The 23,188-nt window shown below is 49.6% G+C and overlaps 1 protein-coding gene and 1 long non-coding RNA gene across 5 annotated transcripts in view; one reads left to right on the top strand and one right to left on the bottom strand.

The window, feature by feature from the left end:
- Nucleotides 1-2,804: 2,804 nt before the first annotated feature.
- LRP10 (LDL receptor related protein 10) lies at nucleotides 2,805-9,733 on the bottom strand. Of its 3 annotated transcripts, none has more exons than XM_045396151.2 (7): nucleotides 9,164-9,733; nucleotides 8,723-8,767; nucleotides 8,062-8,294; nucleotides 5,598-5,788; nucleotides 4,471-5,488; nucleotides 4,056-4,185; nucleotides 2,805-3,934 (listed from the first exon to the last, which is right to left on the bottom strand). In XM_045396151.2, the coding sequence occupies exons 3-7, from the start codon at nucleotides 8,241-8,243 to the stop codon at nucleotides 3,347-3,349; spliced, it is 2,109 nt and encodes a 702-aa protein (XP_045252086.2). In that variant the 5' UTR covers nucleotides 8,244-8,294; nucleotides 8,723-8,767; nucleotides 9,164-9,733; the 3' UTR covers nucleotides 2,805-3,346. The 3 variants fall into 3 exon arrangements, with proteins under 3 accessions (XP_045252086.2, XP_005560871.3, XP_045252087.2); XM_005560814.4 differs by having other exon boundaries at nucleotides 8,062-8,197; XM_045396152.2 differs by lacking the exon at nucleotides 8,062-8,294.
- Nucleotides 9,734-10,162: 429 nt separating this feature from the next.
- The window catches only part of LOC102131426 (uncharacterized), a 24,884-nt gene continuing 11,858 nt past the window's right edge, over nucleotides 10,163-23,188 (top strand). For both annotated transcript variants that reach the window (XR_279111.5, XR_012415552.1), the window contains exons 1-2: nucleotides 10,163-10,223; nucleotides 19,164-19,301. This is a non-coding gene — a long non-coding RNA (uncharacterized lncRNA). The remainder of the gene's footprint in view (nucleotides 10,224-19,163; nucleotides 19,302-23,188) is intronic.

Raw genomic sequence — 23,188 nt, 5'->3', positions numbered from 1 at the left:
TAAATCTATTTATTTATTTTGAGACCAGGTTATGAGACTGGCTAGTTTTTAGTATTTTTGGTAGAGACAGGGTTTTGTCATGTTGTCCAGGCTGTTCTTGAACTCCTGGCCTCAAGCGATCCACCTGCCTTGGCCCCTCTAAAGTGCTGGGGTTACAGGCCTGAGCTACTGTGCCTGGCAGAATTTTGTTTCTTAAGGACTGAGTTCTGGTATCTTCTTTTTTTTTTTTTTGGAGATGCAGTCTCTGTCACCCAGGCTGGAGTGCAGTGGTGCGATCTTGGCTCACTGCAACCTCCACCTCCCGGGTTCAAGCAATTCTCCTGCCTCAGCCTCCCAAGTAGCTGGGACCACAGGTGCATGTCGCCACACCCAGCTAATTTTTTGTATTTTAGTAGAGACGGGGTTTCACCGTGTTGCCCAGGTTAGTCTCGAATTCCTGAGCTCAGGAAATCTGCCCGCCTTGGCCTCCCGAAGTGCTAGGATTACAGGCATGAGCCACCACACCCGGCCCTGGTATCTTCTTTTATCTTAGATTCTAGATTGTGATTCACAGCCTGAGCCTTATCTCATGCTGAAAACACCTCCCACCTTCCCACCAAGAACCTCCATGTGGATCCCACACCCCTAAGACCAAGCATCTTGGATATTGGTATCTATCTTGATGGAATTTTAAGTGGCTTCATTTCTTTTCTTGGGCCCTGGTGGAAATAAACCTGAGTGACTACTCCCCAGTGCCATCACTTGGGCAGGACCCTCTGTCTTAGTTTCTCCATGCTGCCTGTACAAGGTCAGTCCCCTATCCTGGCTAGCCTGGGGCTTCACTATGGCTGACAAGAGTAGTATTACTGCCTATGCCTCATACAGCACACAACCAGAACCTGGAGAAACTTCTTTCAGGCCCACTGATCTATAATCACAGGCCTCCTTGGTGAACTCTTTCCTAAAGTCCTTCCAGCATTTGGAAGCATTCCACCACGAGGAGCAGTTTTACCTTAAGTCTTTGTCCACTGTCTTTTTTTTTTTTTTTTTTTGAGACGGAGTCTCGCTCTGTGGCCAAGGCTGGAGTGCAGTGGCGCGATCTTGGCTCACTGCAAGCTCCGCCTCCCGGGTTTACGCCATTCTCCTGCCTCAGCCTCCCGAGTAGCTGGGACTACAGGCGCCCGCCACCTCGCCCAGCTAGTTTTTTGTATTTTTTAGTAGAGACAGGGTTTCACCGGGTTAGCCAGGATGGTCTCGATCTCCTGACCGCGTGATCCACCCGCCTCGGCCTCCCAAAGTGCTAGGATTACAGGCTTGAGCCACCGCGCCTGGCGTCTTTGTCCACTTTCAATTTGCAATACCACTAGGAGAGAAAAGGTCTGGATGAAGGGGAATGAAGATATCAGGCTGCAAGTATTTGAGGTGGCTATGGGGGAAGAGAAGAGCAAAGAAGAGGGCAAAGACCAGGCTATGGAGAGGCAGGGGAGGGATAATCACTGCTTCACTATTTCCATTGGGCCTGATGCTGAATGGACCAGGATTGTTTGCACTTGGGAAGGAGGGCCCAAAGGGAGAACAGTAAGCAAGAACCAGGTTCTCCGGAGCCCTCTCCCCAGTCCCTGGAGAGGGTCAGCAGTGAAAGGAGCTCAGGTCTTCCCTGAGCCAAGGTGCCAGGGTCCCAGAACTGCACATGGGCCCACATCCCTTTCTGCTACTTCCTCAGGCTCTTGCTCACTAGAAGAGAGGAAAATTGTGCAATTAGTGCTGGGTTTGAGGATGCTGACAGCGTGTAATCAACAGGGCCTCTCCACCAGGTGTGGGGCGAGGCTGGGTACTGGGCTCCACCAGGTGTGGGGCTAGACAAGAAGAGCCTTAGGGGAGCCTCTTTTCCCAGGGACTGGCTCCGTTAGGGAATTCCTCAGTTTTGCTCCTGAGGCATCACTCCCACCCCTACAGCTTCCTTCTACATCTTTTGCCTCTATCTTCCTCCCAAACTCTGGGGCAGCTTCTGTCACTTTGCTCACTAGGGGCTGGGTTCCAACACTGCTTACGAATCATTACCTCCATCACCCACCCCAGCTCTGCAACTCTCGCCGCTGCTTGTGCTCTCAGGCCCAGGGGCTTGCCTATAATCCTTGCCCTCATCTCCTCAGTTTGCTTGTTCTGTGGACACTCCTCCTGTCTAGAATTCACAGCTCTATTCCAACTGCTGACAGCACTCTTTAGATTCCAGTTTGGGCCCTCTTCCAGGAAGACCTCTTGGATTTGGCCATGGTGATGCCAGCACCACACATCCTGAATGTTTGTGAGCTTTCCCTCCACTCACCTTTGCCTGCCTTGAGGTATCCTGGCTGAGAATCCATCTGTCTTGCATAGGACAGACTGCTAAATGCCTGGTAGGTGTGGAGGGTGGAGGGTAGGAGTCATGACTCCTGTGTCCCACCAGGGACAGTTGCTCCTATGTTCTGGGCTCGGGGAATGCTCCATAAATGAGAACCTTCCTGACCGCAAGGCCCAGCTGGCTCCCCTGACTTCTATCTTGGCAGTGAGGAAACAAGGCTTGGTGCACACCCCTGGAGTCAGTCACTGCAGAGCTGGGCGCCAGGCATTTGAGTGGAAATGGAGAGGGCTGATCCTTAGGGTTCCTAGAATGTTCTTACCTTCTGTGTGGTATAAAAATCAAGAGAATAGTGGTTGGGAGATGACCAGGAAGAGGGCAGGAGGTAGAGGGCCAAGCAAAGGGCTCCACAGGGAGGAGTGGGATGAGATGAGCATAGACTGAGATGGGCAGCGGCAGGGCTCAGGCTCGCAGCTAATTTGCAAAATTTTGAGATATATCATTCCTTTATTTTTTACCTCAACTTACTGAGCAACGCATAGCTATGGAACAGAAGCATTTGTTGCACTCTTTTTGTGAGCCAGGCCTTGTAGGAGAGATTGTGGATGGCAAAATCTCAGGTTCTGCCGAAATCCTCCCCTTGGGGGCTGGAGGATCTCTAGTTAATTGGCATTCAGGTGCTTAAGGCCACTTTTGGGTGGAGGTTTGGCAAAGATGGAGTGTCCAGACCTATGATCCTCTAATAACTTTACTTTTTAAAAACAGCCACCCAAATGATGGTGGCGTGGGGAGCAGGTGGTGGTGAAGGGACTGGGGTCTCTGGCCATGGCCATGTACAGAGGAGACTCTGTGAGCGCTCTCCCTGCCTGAGGGACACCTAACTTTATAGCATAGACTGAGGGTCAACAGGAGGCCCACCAAGTCCCTCAGATCCAGGGACAGGGAAGGAAGTGGTGGAGGGGAGGCTGACCCACCTCTAAAGGGTTGTGCCACTATGAGTAGAGCCCCCAGTAGAGCCCCCAGGTCCCCTCAGGTAAGCAGTGGCTCATCCTCTGCCTCAGCTACCCACACCCCCGGCTCAGCCAGTGGCACCAGTAGCACATCGTCCTCATCTTCTGGGGTCAGGACTGCTGTGTGGGGTCCAGCGGGGCTCCGGGTTGGTCCTGGGGGCCCCAGGCTGGGCAGGAGACGGCCTCGCAGGGCCTGCACCACTCCAGACAATAGCGATGGCTCTAGAGGCAGTGAGGGCAGTGGCCCTGGGGCTTCGGGGACAGTAGTGGGGGCTAGAGACGTGCTAGCAGATGGGAGGGGAGCTTTGATGGGCAGTGGGGGTGCCTGCTCCCCATCTTGCCCACCCACTGCCCCGCCCTCACAGGCTGGACCTGTGCCACCATCTAGGGCCTCAAGGGGAGCAGCGGAATGTGTGACCTGGGATCTGGCCTCAGAGGCCCGAGCTGGGGTGTTGGTTCGAGGGAGCAAGCCCCAGCGGCGGAGACGGCGTACCAGGCGGCGCATCAAGCGGCCCCGCTGACGACGGCGGGCACCTGAGCCACCTCCTGGAGTCATATCCTGGCGTAAGATCTGTAGCAGAGAACGCAGGTTGCCCAGCACTGAGTTCTGCAAGGAGATGAGAAGACCTCAGAGTCAGAGGGCCAAAGGTTGGATGAAGGAGGGTACAGGGGTGGGGCCACAGCAGAACTGGGACCAGGAGGTGCTAGGGTTGTGGGGAGTGACTTACATCATTAGGATTCTCTGTAGGAAAGTCTTCTACAGGCGGGATGGCACCCTGGGCAATGAGCTGCCCGTAGGAAGGGGGTGCCTGCTGCTGCACAATCTCAGCCTCCATCCGGGAGAGGGGGGCAAAGATGCTAGAAGGAATGATGACTGCTCAGTTGCTGGTAGTTCTTGGCCAGCTTCCACACCTGGGCCAGGCCAGCTGGAGCTGTGCCATGGCTTTCCCAAAGGTCATCTGAGGTCCCTCCTCCCTTGAAACTGCTTTCAGGATCTGGACCTGTCCCTTACAGGACACAACTGATAAGCTGATCATGGGAGCCTCTCCCCCAAGGTGGGCGCTTTCATGGTCTCCTGTAGCTGCACGGCCCAGCCTCACCCTCAGGGTCTACTCCTCTACTGCCAGTCCCACTCCCACTGACCTGTACTCCTGGGTGCGAATGGCATAGAGCTTGCAGGTGCAGCCCAGGGCGATGACCAGGAGCAGACCGCACACTAGGCTGCCAATGACTGCGGCGGTAATGACCTTGCGGGGCAGAACATAGGAGCAGTCCCACTCATCACTGCCGTCCGCACAGTCAGGCTGCCCGTCGCACACCCATGTCTCATACACGCACTTCTCATCCCGGCATCGGAAATTGCCAGGCTGGCAATGCCGACAGCGTCTCTCGTCTGCTCCATCAGCACAGAAAGTCTGGTAGTTGCAGCGGTCAGCAGGCAGGTAGCAGGCTGTGGCACCAGAGGTGCCAGCAGCCCCACAGGGGAAGTGTCCAGGTGGGCAGCCTGGGCAGTCCTCCTCATCTGTGCCGTCAGCACAGTCCCACGAGCCATCACAGCGCTGTGCCTCACTGTAGCAGCGCTCACCTAGGCCTTCGCCAGCCCCCAGGCCAGAGCCTAAGCCACAGGGTCTATCCCAAGGCAAGCAGTAGCCCCGCACATGGTAAGTGGCATTGAAGCCACGACCATTGCTCCAAGCAACTGTGTGGTAGGACACAACAGCCTGGCCAGATAGTGTCTCCACAGTGACAGCCTTGCCATTGCTGAAGTGGGTGAGACTACGCAGTAGTCGGGAGCTCTCAGGGGGCCCAGGGCCATCAAACACATGCACTGCATCTCCAAAGCCCAAGTCCAGGGCTGTGAAGCGCACGGCCAGCCGCCGGCCATCATGGGGGTCCAGCAGCCAATGGCAGGACTGGGGGTGGGAGACTGAGGCAAGGTGTGCATATCCAGGGGAGGAGAAGACCCCATAGAAGTCCTCCAAGGTGAGATTGCAAGGCAGGGAGGGGATGGGCCTTGGGGTCAGGCCAGGGAAGGGGTCTGAGCTGCAACCTGCTTCATCAGAGCCATCGCCACAGGCATCAATCCCATCACAGCGCTGGACAGCAGATACACAGCGGTGGTTGAGGCACTGGAACTCTTCCTGCAGGCACATCAGCCAATCTGCAGAGGCACCATGGAGAGGGGCTGTGAAGCACCAGAGCCCTCAGGATCCTCCCCTCCTGCCTGGGGCTTTCACTGCCTACTCCTCAAACATCCCTGTCCAGCCTACCTTGGCTGTAGGAGAGCAGGAAGCCCTGGCCCATGGGTGCTCTGGCCCCAGCATAGCTGTAAGTGATGGTGACGTTGCCTCCGGGCAGCTGCAGAGGGCTGGGAGGTGCCTCACACAGGGAGATCGGTGGCTGGAGAGGGGAGCGTAGGGTTAAGTGCTCTGAGCCACAGGCCAGGTGTAGTTTCTGGAACCTATGGGAGTAGAGGAGAGCAGGACATGAGATGCTCTTGACTGCTGCTGGCTTTCTCCTCCCCCGGTGCCACCAGGCCCCTAGTATCCCAGGAAGCACAAACATCTGCTTCTCTGTGATCTAAATGGTCAAATAAAAACTCAGCCTATTTAGCCGGGCGAGGTGGCGGGTGCCTGTAGTCCCAGCTACTCGGGAGGCTGAGGCAGGAGAATGGCGTGAACCCGGGAGGCGGAGCTTGCAGTGAGCTGAGATCCGGCCACTGCACTCCAGCCTGGGCGACAGAGCGAGACTCCGTCTCAAAAAAAAAAAAAACAAAAAAACAAAATATTCCAGCAAAAGAAAAATAATTGGCAAAGAGAACTGGGAACTAAATTGGCAACATGTTGATAATTTAAGTGGAGTGGTTTGTTCGTGGAGATTTATTGCTCTAATATTTCTACTTTTGTATGTGTTTGAAATTTCAATAATAAAATGTTTAAAATGAAAAAAAAAAAAAAAAAAAACAAAAAACTCAGCCTATTTATTTATTTATTTATTTATTTATTTTGAGACGGAGTCTCCCTCTGTTGCCCAGGCTGGAGTGCAGTGGCGCGATCTCGGCTCACTGCAAGCTCCGCCTCCCGGGTTCATGCCATTCTCCTGCCTCAGCCTCCTAAGTAGCTGGGACTACAGGCGCCCGCCACCATGCCCGGCTAATTTTTTGTATTTTTAGTAGAGACGGGGTTTCACCGTGGTCTCGATCTCCTGACCTTGTGATCCGCCCGCCTCGGCCTCCCAAAGTGCTGGGATTACAGGCGTGAGCCACTGCGCCCGGCCTATTTATTTATTTAGAGACAGAGTTTCGCTCTTGTCACCCAGGCTAGAGTGCAATGGCGTGATCTCGGGTCACTGCAACCTCCACCTCTTGGGTTCAAGCAAGTCTCTTGCCTCAACCTCCCAAGTAGCTGGGATTACAGGTGCCCGCCACCACACCTGGCTAATTTTGTATTTTTCATAGAGACGGGGTTTCACCGTGTTGGTCAGGCTGGTCTCGAACTCCTGGCTTCAGGTGATCTGCCTGCCTCAGTCTCCCAAAGTGCTGGGATTACTGGTGTGAGCCACTGCGTCTGGCAGCCAAATTATTTTTAAGTCAATGTAATCAATGGGGATCTTCCTAACATGGGCTGGTATCACCATAAGACCATAAGATATATCCTAGAGCCCTTTGGAAAAACTGACTTGTGTTCCGGGACTGAGTTAAGAAGAGGTGCACTGCATTCCAGTTGTTGTAGCACTGTCACCCAAGTATGGTACCAGCAGTAGCTGGTGATTACCATACAGTTCAATTAACCAGAACTCACCATCTTACCCTACCCCATTGTGCCAGATGTGAGACGTGGGTTGGTTTTCCACGGCATTCTGATCCCTTTGCCCTGCCAGCCTCTCCACAGTTTGCCTCTCTCTTTGTCTACCTCTTTCTGGGTGAATTTATGGAAAATGAACTATGTGAGGCAAATAGCCAGGTACTCAATATGATCCCCAAACAATGATCCAAGGTCAGGGGAGCCTGGGGAAACTTGGAATGTTTAAAAGATCCAGAGAGGCTGAGGAATGTTCTAGGCTGATTAAGGAGTAGTTCGGAATCTCACACAGGACATGCAATGAATGGAAGGACTCCTCAGAACAGTTCTATCTGAGCTGAGGACCGTTTGTAGAGTGGCCTCTGTCCTTTGGAGATGCCCAGGACCCAAGCTAGATGTCCACTCCAGCCCAGCTCCACTTCAGTTCATTAAGTCTGGCCCAGAAAAAGTCAGGCTTTTAGGGCACACTAGGCCAAATCAAATTCTACTCTTTCCCTGTTGACAAGGATGGAAATTCCATAGAGAAGTGATCCCTGAATGGGCCAGGCCCAGTGGCTCACGCCTTTAATCCCAGCACTTTGGGAGGTCGAGGCAGGTGGATCACTTGAGTTCAGGAGTTCAAGACCAGCCTGGCCAATGTGGTGAAACCCTGTCTCTACTAAAAATACAAAAAAAATTAGCTGGGCGTGGTGGCAGGCACCTGCAATCCCAGCTGCTCAGGAGGCCAAGGCAGGAGAATCACTTGAACCCAGGAGGTGGAGGTTGCAGTGAGCTGAGATTGTGCCCTTGTACTCCAGCCTGGGTGACAAGAGTGAAACTCTGTCTCAAAAAAAAAAAAAAAAAAAAAAAGGGAAAGAAATGTACCTGAAGACTTCCAATGGAGGGGAAGGGGCAAGGGAGAAGAATGGGTTCTTGTTCTTGCTCCGCTTCTCACCTGATGGTGACAGTCTGTTCCTTGCTGCCCAGGATGAGCCAGGTGCAGTTGGCAGGGGAGCTGCGGCTGTCCCGGACCAGGGGCCTCTGTAAGGTGCCTTGCACTTCTAAGAGCACTGCTGGGGGGTCCTCACAAGCTGGAGAGAGGAAGGTAGGACACTGGTAGTAGACAGCCCTTAGCATCTCACCCTTCCGCTTCCGCTTGGAGGCTTGAGGTTTCCAAAAGTCTGGGCTCTGCAAGGAGGAGCAAAGTATCTGCCCCTGCCCACACACATCCTAGAGTTACAGCCCTCTGGCTTCGCTCTTTCTCTCCACATTCTTCATAGCTTCACCAGTTAATACTAATACCACGAACAATTCTGAAGTCTGCCTTGTGCCAGTCACTGAACCAGGAGAAGCAGGAAATACTACCTCTACCCTCAGGGAGACTACATCCTGGTTAGGACGATCAAGCATAGATATTCCCAGAAAAAATAAAATAGTACATAGCAACTACCAGATGAAGGTCCACACCGAGCCTTATTTTCATCTATAAAATAAAGGCTAAATGATCTCTCCTCTAAAACTGTGGTAGGTCCCATGGAATTGAGGGAACAGAGCGTCCTTCTCGAGTGCCCCCACATTCCCAAGCCCACGGAGCCCCAGAGGTTCCCTCAACTCACCAAGATTTGGGAAAATAATCCGGTCTGGATGGGCCAGAGCGCCTCCTAGAGGAGGAACGAGAAAGGGCAGGAGAGTGAGACACCCCTTAGGAGTTTTCTTCACCTGAGCAACTCAAGGAAGCCATCCGGGACTTCCGGGCAGTTAATAGGAAGAGGGAGTCGGGGGTGGGAGAAGGCTGCGGCGTGGGACTTCCATGGAAGGAAGGTCCGACAGCAGGGCCTGTGGGGTTGGTGGGGTGATCTGGCGAAAGCCGGAGAGAGGACGAGGGCCCAGCGGAGCGGCTGAAGACTTCCTGGGGGTTGGGGCCGGCAGTGCTGGGGGTGGTGGCAGGGGCTGGAGGGAATGGGCAGGCAGGATGGAGTGCGGGGCCGCACTGGAGGGAGTTAGAGCTGCTGGCCCGGTGACAGAAGGCTGGGGGGTGGTCTCGTTTCGGCTCTTACCAAGGAGGAGGAGGAGGAGGAGGGTGGCCAACAGCATCCTGGGCTGTCCAGAGGTGCCGGAAGGGTGCCGGAGCTTCTGTAGTCTACCCGATGGGGTCGCGGCGGAGCCCCGGCCGCCCAGGCTCCCGGGTGCCGCCTCCCCAAGGGGGCTCCATGGCCCGGGCTCGACTGGTGCTCTGGATGCCAGGGCTGGGGGCGGGGAATCAGCGGCAGCCGGGGAGTAGGGGCGGTGCCTTTCGCCAACTTTGGAGTTGTTTTCTCCGGCGGCCGCCGCCGCACTCTTTCTCCCAGGGCTGGCTCCTGAAGTCCCGGATCTCGGCACTGGGTCGCGCCCTCACCTACAGCCCGCCCGCAGGCCGCGAGCGCCCCTGGCCTGGCCTGGCCGCCACCTGCCGGGGTTTGAGACCACTTCCTCTTCGGGCCAAACTTTGCCGACTTTCAGCCCCTAGGGCCGGCTGGGTGCTGCTCCACTCCTCTAGCGCTTGCAGCCCGCGGAACGCGACAGGGAAGCGGGGGAGGGGCAGAGGTGGCTCGGCCCGGCGCTCCGGCCCTTGCCCAGGAGGTACCCCCGCCCGCCCAGGGGTTGGAGTAGCCTGGGCGGGTGACGAGCCCGGTCCCACCCCTGCCAATCAACGAGCGGGCCACACCCACTTGCTCGCCTTAACCCCTTTCCGGCTCTGCCGGACTTGTCAGACGGGCCCTTGACTGGCAGCTTCAGCTTCCGCATTTAACCCTGCTTTGTTTAATCCTTGGGGTGTAACACGTTTGTCAGACGTTTGTCAAAGGACGTCTGCTTATTCCATAACTGTGATGTCTTTCCTTTGGGCCCTAAGCTCTCAGTACTTTTCTTGTCCCGGGGTCTGAGATCCGGCAGCACTTTTTGGAGTGAGACTTTATTACAGCTATTACCACACGGTATGGTAACTATTTGTTCGTCATTCCCGCCCCCGTCCCGCCCCTTCTCTGCAAACAAACTTCCCGTAGGCTGGGGCCTAGACTGTTTACCTTTGCACCTACAGGGCTTCTCTCCTGCTGAGACACAGGAAGAACTCAATAAATGGTAAATAAACGAATAAGTACTCCTTCTCCATTTGCTGGCTCTGACCTCCAGAAAATTACTTAACCTCTCCGTTCTTCTCAGGTATAAAATGAGGTTTATGATAGTGCAACTTCCTCTTAGGGTTGTTGCTAACATTTAAGGAGAGCAAGTTGCCTGACATACGGGAAGTGCTCCATATCGGGTAGCAACTATTATTATCAGTCACAGAAGGTATTTCTAATTTGTGTGAGCTGGGGGTTACCGATTTCCTGTGGCACTGATAGATAACATTAATAAACAATATTGAAGCTCAGAATTTTCAGTGAAAAATAAACAACAAATAGCAAACAATTTTAGATTTTTCCACTTTTCAGGCACAGATCTAAGTAAGCACTCTACTAAATAGGAACTACTTTAGTATATACTAAATACGTTAAAACTTTACAAGTATTTGCGGGTTTAATTCTCTCAACAACAGTGTGAGGTAGATACTATTGTTACTTCCAATTTCCAAGGTATTCCAAGAAATGCAGGCACAGAAAAATTAAGTATTTTGCCCAAGATGTAATACAGTGGGCCCTCCATATCTTGGGTTCTGCATTCGCAGATTTAACTGATCGTAGACAGAAAATATTGTCAAGGGTGGGATTGGGGGAATTGAGTGGAATTGCATCTGTTTTTTTTTTTGTTTGTTTGTTAGTTTTTTGAGACGGAGTCTTGCTCTGTCGCCCAGGCTGGAGCGCAGTGGCGCAATCTCCTCTCACTGCAACCACCACCTCCTGCCTCCCGCATTCAAGCAGTTCTTCTGCCTCAGCCTCCCCAGTAGCTGGGATTACAGGTGCCCGCCGCCGCCATGCCCGGCTAATTTCTGTATTTTGAGTAGAGCCGGGTTTCACCATGTTGGCCAAGCTGGTCTCCAACACCTGACCTCAGGTGATCCATCCGCCTTGGCCTGCCAAAGTGCTGGGATTACAAGCATGAGCCACTGCGCCTGGCCATGAAGCTAGGGTTTGAACCCGGGCAGTCTGACTCTGGATAGAGTCCACATTCTGATCTTAACCACTTTCTCTCTTCTACAAATGATATAAAATTGTTTTGTTTTGTTTTGTTTGTTTGTTTGTTTTTGAGACAGAGTTTCACTCTTGTTGCCAGGCTGGAGTTTAGTGACTACCATCTAGGCTCACTGCAACCTTCACCTCCTGGGTTCAGGCGATTCTTATGCCTCAGCCTCCTGAGTAGCTGGGATTACAGGCATGGGCCACCATGCCCAGCTAATTTTTATATTTTTAATAGAGATGGGGTTTCACCATGTTGGCCAGGCTGGTCACAAACTCCTGACTTCAGGTGATCTACTCGCTTACAGGCGTTAGCCACTGCACCCAGCAATTTTAATTTTTAATTTTAATTATTTTTTGAGACAGGGTCTCACTCTACAAAATTGTGTAGTGGCACAATTTTGGCTTACTGCAACCTTAACTTCCTGGGCTCAGGTGATCCTCCCACCTCAGCCTCATGAGTATACACACCTGTGTCACCATGCCGGGCTAATTTTCTTTTTTTTTTTTTTTTTTGAGACGGAGTCTTGCTCTGTCGCCCAGGCTAGAGTGCGGTGGCACGATCTCGGCTCACTGCAACCTCAGTCTCCTGGGTTCAAGTGATTCTCCTGCCTCAGTCTCCCAAGTATCTGGGACTACAGGCATGTGCCACCATGCCGGCTAATTTTTTGTATTTTTAGTAGAGATGGGGTTTCACTGTGTTAGACAGGATGGTCTCAATCTCCTGACTTTGTGATCTGCCTGCCTCGGCCTCCCAAAGTGCTGGGATTCAGGCGTGAGCCACTGTCCCCAGCCTAATTTTTGTATCTTTTGTGGAGATGGGGTTTCACTATGTTACCCAGGCTGGTCTTCAACACCCGGGCCAAGTGATCCTCCTGCTTCGGCCTCCCAAAGTGCTGGGATTATAGGCATGAGACACTTCACTCAGCCTATTTATTTATTTATTTATATTTAATTTTATTTTTTTGAGACAGAGTCTCACTTCATTGCCCAGGCTAGAGTGCAGTGGCACAATGTTAGCTCACTGTAACCTCCACCTCCCCGGCTCAAGTGATTCTCATGCCTCAGCCTCCCAAGTAGCTGGGATTACAGGCGCCTGCCACCATGCCTGGAAAATTTTTGTATTTTTAGTAGAGACAGGGTTTTGCCATGTTGACCAGGCTGGTCTTGAACTCCTTACCTCAAGTGATCCACCTGCCTCGGCCTCCCAAAGTGCTGGGATTACAGGCATGAACCACTGCACTCAGCCCTATTATTTTTATTTTATTTTATTTGAGATGGAGTTTCGCTCTTGTTGCCCAGGCTAGAGTGCAATGGTGCGACCTCAGCTCACCACAGCCTCCCCCTCCTGGGTTCACGCAATTCTCCTGCCTCAGCCTCCTGAGTAGCTGGGATTACAGGCATGCGCCACCACGCCCAGCTAAATTTTTTTTTTGAGACAAGAGTCTGGCTCTGTCATCCAGGCTGGAGTGCAGTGGCGCGATCTCAGTTCACTGCAAGCTCCGCCTCCTGGGTTCATACCATTCGCCTGCCTCAGCCTCCCGAGTAGCTGGGACTACAGGCATCCGCCACCATGACCGGCTAATTTTTTGTATGTTTTTTAGTAGAGGCAGGGTTTCACCGCGTTGGCCAGGATGGTCTCGATCACCTGACCTCGTGATTCACTCGCCTTGGCCTCCCAAAAGTGCTGGGATTACAGGCGTGAGTCACCGTGCCTGGCCTAATTTTTATATTTTTAGTAGAGACAGGGTTTCTCCATGTTGGTCAGCCTGGTCTCGAACTCCTGACTTTAGGTGATCCGCGTCTCAGCCTCCCAAATTGCTGGGATTATAGCCGTGAGGCACTGTGCCCGGCCGGCCCTATTATATTTAAAGGCTAATCAAATAAGCAGTGGGAGTGGAAAAGGGATAAAGAAATCTGTAACTGATTGTGATCAACTAGTTGTGAACACCACTGTAACAGACCAGTCAGAACAGTTTTCTTTTTTGTTTGATTGTTTTTTGCTGTTTTTTGAGACAGGGTCTCACTCTGTCGCCCAGGCTGGGGTGCAGTGGCACGATCTCGGCTCACTGCAACCTCCACCTCCTGGGTTAAAGCGATTCTCCCACCTCAGCCTCCCAAGTAACTAGGATTACAGGCGCGTGCCACCATGCCCAGCTAATATTTGTATTTTTTGGTAGAGACGGAGTTTCACCATGTTGGCCAGGCTGGTCTCGAACTCCTGACCTCTGGTGATCCACCTGCATCGGCCTCCCAAAGTGCTGGAGTTACAGGTGTGAGCCACCGCACCCAGCCTCAGAAGGGTTTTCTATTAATAACATTTATTGTTGTAGGGCTTCAGTGGGCCTGATACCATAGAGTTGGCCATAAAAAGGCTCTTCTTCCACTTGGACCTTGGTCCCATGTCCTAACTCTCTCTGTGCTCCCAGGATTAATGAGAAGATTGAATAGAACCGTGAAGGTGGAAGCCAGGGATTTTTAATACCTTCAGGGATCCTTGATATCTTCAGGGATCCTGAAACTAATCTCTTGAATCTCCTGCAGATTCGGATTGGGATAACTATAAATGACAAGCCCAGGAGTTTGAGACAAGCCTGGAAAACACAGTAGGACCCCGTCTCTACAAAAAGTACAAAAATTAACTGGGTGTGATGGTGTGTACCTGTAGTCTCAGCTACTTGGGAAGCTGAGGTGGGAGGGTTGCTTGAACCCATGAGGTTGAGGCTGTGGTAAGCCGAGACTGCACCACTGCACTCCAGCCTGGTAAATAGAGCGAGACCCCATTAAAAAAAAAAAAAGAAGAAGAAGAAGAAAAGAAAAGAAAAAGAAAAAGAACCCTGAAGGTGAGAGGCAGATGCAAAAGGAAGCAGGACAAGGAGGTTGGGGAGTTTGAAAATATTTAGGTCCTAAAAGTGGACGGAAGTTTCACCTGAGCGCTGGCTGTATTCTTGTTGGATGCCTGGAATTCCTAAGACTTCACTTTAGCTTCAAGGAGCTTACAGTCTAGTTGGAAAGAGAGGTCAGATACATAAATTGATAATGCCAGACAGCCATGGGGAGTGTCCATGGGAATGAGCATCGCAGGGAGTAGGAGTCTGGAAAGGAAGCAGGAAAGGTGGTAGTGAGATGGGAAGAGTTATGGGGGTGAAGAAAGGGGGAAGAGAACCCATGGTCTGGAATGTTGAATAAACTAAAATTTGCAGAAAATAGTCAAGACCTATGCTGTTGGGGATAATCATCATCAGGAAGAAATGGCACCAGGGTAGAACAAACTTTCATTCTGTAAATATTTAAGTGCCTTCCAAGTACAAGACACTGTGGCAGACACTGGGAGTTAATATTCAAGAGTGAATGCAAACCAAAAAAAAAAAAAAAGATGAGGGAAAAATTCAAGATGACCTAGGCCTTTATAATGAGTTTAAGCTTTTTTTTTTTTTTTTTTTTTTGAGACGGAGTCTCGCTCTGTCGCCCAGGCTGGGGTGCAGTGGCGCGATCTCAGCTCACTGCAAGCTCCGCCTCCAGGGTTCACGCCATTCTCTTGCCTCAGCCTCCCAAGTAGCTGGGACTACAGGTGCCCACCACCGCGCCCGGCTAATTTTTTGCATTTTTAGTAGAGATGGGGTTTCACTGTGTTAGCCAGGATGGTCTCGATCTCCTGACCTCGTGATCCACCTGCCTCAGCCTCCCAAAGTGCTGGGATTACAGGCGTGAGCCACTGCGCCCGGCCCGAGTGTAAGCTTTAATTAGCTTAGTGAGTTTCAGTGTTCAGTCCCATAAAAATCATATCCTAAATGATCAAGTACCTTTGGGAATGGGACTGTGGAAATATTCTTGGAAATCTTTGAGGAACTATGAAAAATAGTGAAAGTAATGGGAAATGGACAGATGTTAATTTTTTTTTTTTTTTTTTTTTTGAGACGGAGTCTCACTCTGTCGCCTGGGCTGGATGGAGTGCAGTGGCCGGATCTCAGCTCACTGCAAGCTCTGCCTCCCGGGTTTACGCCATTCTCCTGCCTCAGCCTCCCGAGTAGCTGGGACTACAGGTGCCCGCCACCTCGCCTGGCTAGCTTTTTTTTTGTATTTTTTAGTAGAGACGGGGTTTCATCGTGTTAGCCAGGATGGTCTCGATCTCCTGACCTCGTGATCCGTGCGTCTCAGCCTCCCAAAGTGCTGGGATTACAGGCTTGAGCCACCGCGCCCGGCCCAGATGTTTATTTTTAAATTTTTATTTATTTATTTGTAGATATGGGCTCTTGATATGTTACCCAAGCTGGTCTCAAACTGCTGGCCTCTAGCCATCCTCCTGCCTTGGCCTCCCAAAGGGCTGGGATTATAGGCGTGAGCCACCATGCCTGGCTGATGTTTAGTTTTTAAGATGATAATATCTAACTTTTATAGAGGACTCACCACATCAGGCACGGTTCTAAGCACTTCACATTACATCATCTCATTTAATCCTGACCACACTAGGAAGTAGGTGTTATTTTTTGTCCTCATTTTTTAATTGAGGAAATTGAGTCACAGACAGTTTGACACTTTGCTCAAGATCAAACTACTAGCATGTGCAAGAGCCAAGACGTAAGTCAAGTTGTCTGAATCAGAATCCTAGGTGTTAAACATGGTAGATTCTAGAATCTTCAGAGCAAGGAATTTAACACCTGACTAATTTCTAGAATGGATGCTAGTCATTTACTTGTCTGTGTTCAGATTAATCCTGCTGCCTCTTCCTGCAAACTACACTTTCCAGGCTCTCTGGCCAAGTGACTTTGGGCTAGGTTCAGCCAGCAGGAGGCACTAGTGGGAGACTGGAGGGGAGGCAGGGAAGGAGGACCCAGGGCGGGCCCCATCCCCTCTGCCTCAGCTTTGTCTTTAGCAGCAGCTGCGCTTCTTCCATGGTTCTAGTTCCCACTGGGTAGCCTGGCTTGTTAGGTGCTGGTGACACCACCTTCTCCCTTTGTTCCTCCAGCTTCCTGCTGTTGCTTATCTCTGGGCTACCTCACCATCTCCTTTCAGACTTTTAGCAATTTCATCATATTTTTCTAGTTCTTTGTTAAATTTCCTCTACTGAATTAACTGTTACGGACTGTTTACCTGACCAGATTCTGACCCATGGAGGTAATCATCAGTAGTACCTGGCATAGTTCACCGACTAGACACATCATTCTAAAATCATTCTTAGCTGAGGGTGGTGTCCCACGCCGGTAATCCCAATACTATAGGAGGCCAAGGTGGGAGGATTGTTTGAGCCCAGGAGTTTGAGACCAGCCTGGCAACATAAGGAGACCCCATCTTTACAAAAAACAAAAATAAATTAGCTGGGCATGGTGGCATATGCCTGTGATCTCAGCTACTTGGGAAGCTGAGGTGGGAGGATCACTTGAACCCAGGAGGTCGAGGTTACAGTGAGCTGTGATCCCAGCACCTCACTCTAACCTGGGTGCATTCCCTGTCTCAAAAAGAAAAAATTAATTAATTAAAAATAAAAATCGACTGGGTGCGGTGGCTCATGCCTGTAATCCCAACACTTTGGGAGGGCAAGGCAGGCAGATCATGAGGTCAGGAGTTCAAGACCAGCCTGGCCAAAATGGTGAAACCCTATCTCTACTAAAAATATAAAAATTAGCTGGCCAGGTGCGGTGGATCATGCCTGTAATCCCAGCACTTTGGGAGGCTGAGGTGGTCGGATCACTTGAGGTCAGGAGTTGGAGACCTGCTTGGCCAGCATGGTAAAACCCTGTCTCTACTAAAAATACAAAAAAATTAGCCAGGCACGGTGGCAGGTGCCTGTAATTCCAGCTACTCGGGAGACTGAGGCAGGAGAATTGCTTAAACCCAGGAGGCAGAATTTGCGGTGAGCCAAGATCGTGCCCTTGCACTCCAGCCTGGGCGACAAGAGTGAAACTCCGTCTCAAAAAAAAAAAAAAAACAACAACAGGCTAGGCATGGTGGCTCACAGCGGTAATCCCAGCACTTTGGGAGGCTGAGGTGGGTGGATCACCTGAGGTCAGGAGTTTGAGACCAGCCTGGCCAATATGGTGAAACCCCGTCTCTACTAAAACTACAAAAATTAGCTGGGTGTGGTGGTGGGCGCCTGTAATCCCAGCTACTCGGGAATCAGGCATGAGAATCGCTTGAACCTGGGAGGCGGAGGTTGCAGTGAGCCAAGATCGTGCCACTGCACTCCAGCCTGGCGACAGAGTGAGACTCTGTTTCAAAACAAACAAGCAAACAAACAACACCAAAAGTCAGCTGGGCGTGGTGGCGGGCACCTGTAGTCCCACCTACTCGGGAGGCTGAGGCAGGAGAATTGCTTGAATCTGGGAGGCGGAGATTGCAGTGAGCCAAGATCGCGCCATTGCACGCCAACCTGGGCAACACAGCAAGACTCCATCTCAAAAAAAAAAAATAAATAAAAAGTAAAAAAAAAAAAATAAAAATACAAATCAATCTCTTTTTTGGGAGTATTACTTAGTACCATAAACAGACTATCTAGATTTAAGCCAATAGGAAAATATGGACTGAATGATAATACGACTAGTACCCTCAAGTTGAAATAGGTATTCATAATGCACACATCAAAACTGATGTCAGCCTGGAGAGTCCCAGTCAACATATACGAAAATTAATTAAGGCCAGGCACAGTGGCTCACGCCTATAATCCCAACACTTTGGGAGGCTGAGGTGGGCAGATTGCTCGAGCTCAGGAATTTGAGACCAGCTTGTACAAAATGGTGAAACCCAATCTCTACAAAACATATAAAAATTTGCCACTGCTCTCCAGACTGGGTGACAGAGTGAGACCTTGTCTTAAAAAAAAAAAAAATTATTTATATGAAGATGTAGAATAAGAGTTAATTAGATTCTAAGATGACATGAATTGGAATTGGGAGCTAGAAGATAAAATAAGGAATCTAAAGATTTTGACAACCTAGGATGATGAATCTGAGAGATCTACAATGACAGAGGAGATAAAAATGCAAAATCCTACAACTTAGGTAAAAAACATCAACTTACAGAAAGGACAGGTGGCTTAATTATTGTTTATGTAAAGTGGAATTAAGCCCAGATACTTGGGAGGCTGAGGTGGGAGAATTTCTTGAGCCCAGAAGTTTGAGTCCAGCCAGGGCAACATAACAAGACCCCTTCTTTAAAAATAAAAACTAGGAGCTGGGCGTGGTGGCTCACACTTGTAATCTCAACGCTTTGGGAGGCTGAGGCAGGCGGATCACTTAAGGTCAGGAGTTCAAGACCAGCCTGTCCAACATGGTGAAACCCCATTTCTACTAAAAATGCAAAAATGAACTGGGTGTGGTGGTGCGTGCCTGTAATCCCAGCTACTTGGGAGGCTGAGGCAGGAGAATTGCTTGAACCTGGGAGGTGGAGGTTGCAGTGAGCTGAGATTGCGCCATTGCGCTCTAGCCTGGGCAATAAGAGTGAAACTCCATCTCAAAAATAAATAAATAAAATAAAATAACAAAATAAAAAATAAAAATTAGGGACCAGGCACAGTGGTTCATGCCTGTAATCCCAGCACTTTGGGAGGCCAAGGTCAGAGCACTGCTTGAAGCCAGGAGTTTGAGACCAGCTTAGGCAATATAGCAAGACCCTGTCTTTACAAAAAATAAAAATACAAATAAATTTAATTGACAAATTAGAGATTTCTGCTGATGTTGAATGAATAGCATGGCATGGTTGCATAAAAGCTAACATACTAGAGAAGCAGAACTGGCCAGTACTGCCATTTATCAGCTGAATGAACTTGGCAAGTTTTCAGTTTTCTATGCCCAATTTTCTCCATGTATAAAATAAGGATGATGCTAATGTTAGTGTTTTAATTATCTATGGCTGCATAGCAAATTGCCCCAAAATTTAGGGCTTAAAACAGTGACCATTTATTTTCTCACAGGTTTTGTGTGTCAGTAATTGAGAAGTAACTTAGCTGGGTGATTCCAGCTTGGTGTTTCTCATGAAGGTGCAGTCATCTGAAGACTCAACTGGGGCTGAAGGATCCATTTCCAAGATGGCTGACTTACATGTCTGGCAAGTAGGTAGTGGCTGTTGGCAAGAGGCCTCAGTTCCTCCCCATATGGGCATCTCCATAAGCTGTTTGAGTGTCCTCATACCATGGCAGCTGGCTTCCCCCAGAATGGGCAGTGTAAGAGAGAGCAAGGCAGAAGTCACAATGCTTTTAACACTCAGTCTCAGAAAGCACACCCCATCATTTCTGCAATATCCCTTAGTAACACAGGTCCACCCTATGTATTGTAGGAGGAGATTACACAAGAGCACAGATATTGGCAGGTAAAGATCATTGACATCCATCCTGAATGCTGGCTATGCTAGTCTACACTAGTCTACACTGTGGCTCCCAAAGGTTCATGTCCTTCACAAATGCAAATCTGTTTAACTCTCCCAAGGGACTCAAAAGTCTCATCCCATTACAAAACCAGCTTGAAGTCCAGAATCTTGTCATCTAAAACAGGCCTCCAGGTGAAGTTCTTCTGGACTAATTCCTATGAACAGCTTGAGTAGCTCTTCTTGATCTGATGACCTATGAGCTAAAAAGAGAACTTATATTTTCCGTCCTACTCCTCCATCACCAACATACAATGATGAGATGTGGGAAAAGCATAGGATTACCTCGACAGATATTTCTATTCACAAAAAGAGAGTGGTCCGCTGGGCATGGTGGCTTACACCTGTAATCCCAGAACTTTGGGAGGCTGAGGTGGGCAGATCACCTGAGGTCAGGAGATCGAAACCATCCTGGCTAACGTGGTGAAAACCCATCTCTACTAAAAACACACAAAAAATTAGCTGGGTGTGGAGGCAGGTGCCTATAGTCCCAGCTCCTTGGGAGGCTGAGGCAGGTGAATGGTGTGAACCTGGAAGGCAGAGCTTTCAGTAATCTGAGACTGCACCATTGCACTCCAGCCTGGGCAACAGAGCGAGACTCCGTCTCAAAAAAAAAAAAAAAAAAAAAAAAAAAAAAAAAGGTCCCTGGTGGCAGGGGGAAAAAGGGATAAATAAATATAGGAAGTAGTCACTATTCTATAGAAATTCTAAAATACTGAAGGATACAGGTTGGCTGTTCCTTGAGTAGAGCTCAGAGCCTGAGCATAATTTCTCATAGCTTTTGGCTCCAGCTTTGGGCTCTTTGTGCTCTGCCCTCTGAGCCACCTTTCCTTTTCATAGAAAGGCTCATGCTTGCAGCTGTGTTGTTTTCTCAGCCTGCTTTTGCTGTAGAAGTGTGGGGGTCAAGACTGGGCATGGTGGCTCGTGCCTGTAATCCCAGCACTATGGGAGGCTGAGTCAGGTGGATTTCTTGAGGTCAGGAGTTTGAGACCAGCCTGAGCAACATGGTGAAACCCCGTCTCTACTAAAAATACAAAAATGAGCCAGGTGTGGTGGCACACGCCTGTAATCACAGCTACTGGGGAGTCTGAGGTGGCAGAGTCACTTGAACCCAGGAGGTGGAGGCTGCTGTGAGCTGAGATCATGCCACTGCACTCCAGCCTGGGTGACAAGGTGAGACTCCACCTCAAAAAAAAAAAGTTTGGGGGTCCAAAAACTTCTTCTTATATATTGCCTCTATCTGTTTCAATACAAGCTGGTAGCGTTTCTGCCAATACAATTTTCTTAAAACTTTTGTGACCCTCCAGTGAATCTTATTGGGGTTCACTCAATTAGATAAAAGTCATACTTACAAATCTCTTTGAGATAAACTCTTTTCTACCTCAGGCTTCAGTTTAGACTGGTGAGGGGCAACACTCATAAGCTTCTTTTTTTTTTTTTTTTTTTTATGGAGTCTCGCTCTGTCACCCAGGCTGGAGTGCAGTGGTGTGATCTTGGCTCACTTCAACCTCTGCCTCCTGGGTTCAAGTGATTCTCCTGCCTCAGCCTCCTGAGTAGCTGGGACTACCAGTACATGCCACTACGCCTGGCTAATTTTTGTATTTTTAGTAGAGATGGGGTTTCATCATATTGGCCAGGCTGGTCTCGAACTCCTGACCTTGTGATCCACCTGTCTCGGCCTCCCGAAGTGCTGGGATTACAGGCATGACCCACTGCGCTCAGGCATAGCTTCTTTTTAAAATTTTTTAGAGACAGGATCTTGGTCTGTCACACAGGTTAGAGTACAATAATACAATCATAGCTCACTGCAGTGTAGAACTCCTGGGTTCAAGTTATTCTCCTGCCTCATCCTCCTGAGTAGCTATGACTACAGGTGCATACTTTCATGCCCACTATTTTATTTTATTTTATTTTTTTGAGATGGAGTCTCACTCTCTTACTCAGGCTGGAGTGCAGTGGTGTGATTTTGTCTCACTGCAACCTCTACCACCTGGGTTCAAGCAATTCTCCTGCCTCAGCCTTCCAAGTAGTTGAGATTACAGGCATGCGCCACCATGCCCAGCTAATTTTTTTGGATTTTTAGTAGAGACAGGGTTCGACTATATTGGCCAGGCTGGTCACAAATTCCTCACCTTGTGATCTGCCTGCCTTGGACTCCCAAAGTGCTGGGAACCACCGCACCCGGCCCACGCCCACTAATTAAAAATTTTTTTTTGTAGGATGGGACCATGCTATGTTGTCCAGGCTGGTCTTGAATTCCTGGCCTTAAGTAATCCTCTAACCTCGACCTTCTAGCGTTCTGGGATTACAGGTGTGACCCACCATGCCTGGCTCTTAAGTTTCTTAAAAACTATATTGTTAGGCTGGGTGCTGTGGCTCACACCTGTAATCCCAGCACTTTGGGAGGCTGAGGTGGGTAGATCACATGAGGTCAGGAGTTTGAAACCAGTCTGGCCACCAGCCTGGCCAACATGGTGAAATCCCATCTCTACTAAAAATACAAAAATTAGCCAGGCATAGTGATGCGTTCCTGTAGTCCCAGCTACTTGGGAGGCTGAGGCAGGAGAATCGTTTGGACCCAGGAGGCAGAGGTTGCAGTGAGCCGAGATCACGCCACTGCACTCCCGCCTGAGTGACAGAGTGAGACTCTGTCTCAAAAAAAAACCAAAACCAAAACCAAAAACCAAAAACCCCAAAAACCATATTGTCAGACTAAATGGTTTCCTGAGTACCACCTTAGATCCTTCTGATATTAGCAAAGCATGTTACACTCAATCTTGGCTTTGTCTTTATACCATGTTTTCCTGAGAGTGCCCAGGATTTGATATTTGCCCAGAAGCTATTTTAAAAATTTAACATCATTTACTGTCTGCAAAGGCTGAGAATTTTAAAATCCAACAATTCCTATCTCTTTTTTTTTTTTTTTTTTTTCCCCTTTTGAGACGGAGTCTCAATCTGTCGCCAGGCTGGAATGCAATAGCAAGATCTTGGCTCACGGCAACATCTGCCTCCTGGGTTCAAGCAATTCTCTTGCCTCAGCCTCCCAAGTAGTTGGGACTACAGGTGAGCGCCACCATGCCAGCTAATTTTTGTATTTTTAGTAGGACGGGGTTTTACCATGTTGGCCAGGATGGTCTTGATCTCTTGACCTTGTGATCTGCTCGCCTTGGCCTCCCAAAGTGCTGGGATTACAGGTGTGAGCCACTGTGCCTGGCCTCCTGGCTCTTTTTAAGTGTTTTTTTTTTTTTTTCCCTAGCTATCTCTCTCATACTTTACTATAAGCAGCAAAGAAGAAACCAGGTGTTAACTTCAACACTCTCCCTGAAAATCTCTTAGCTAGATTTCCCATTCATTAATTACATTTTTTACTTTCCTTGTTACTACACACTAACTACAGTTGCTAAACTTGCTGAATAACGAGAATCCTCTTTCTTACAGTTTCAAAACACATTTTCCTCAGTTTCCTTTAAGTCTTCACTGGCCACCACTTCAAAGGCCATCATGGCTGGGTATGGTGGCTTGTGCCTATAATCTCAGTGACTTAGGATCAGTTGAGGCCAGGAATTTGAATTCAGC

Source organism: Macaca fascicularis, chromosome 7 (genome assembly GCF_037993035.2).
Source record: "Macaca fascicularis isolate 582-1 chromosome 7, T2T-MFA8v1.1".
Classification (NCBI taxonomy): Eukaryota; Metazoa; Chordata; class Mammalia; order Primates; family Cercopithecidae; genus Macaca; species Macaca fascicularis.
This window is presented reverse-complemented; position numbering and strand designations above follow the sequence as displayed.

Excerpts from the sequence above, each read along its gene's own strand:
- LRP10 (XM_005560814.4), bottom strand. The coding sequence starts at position 9,200 with ATGCTGTTGGCCACCCTCCTCCTCCTCCTCCTCCTTG. Across the intron at positions 8,198-8,722 it reads GATTATTTTCCCAAATCTTG|CTTGTGAGGACCCCCCAGCA; the intron begins GTGAGTTGAGGG and ends TCCTCTCTCCAG. Across the intron at positions 5,489-5,597 it reads CCTGCTCTCCTACAGCCAAG|ATTGGCTGATGTGCCTGCAG; the intron begins GTAGGCTGGACA and ends GTGCCTCTGCAG.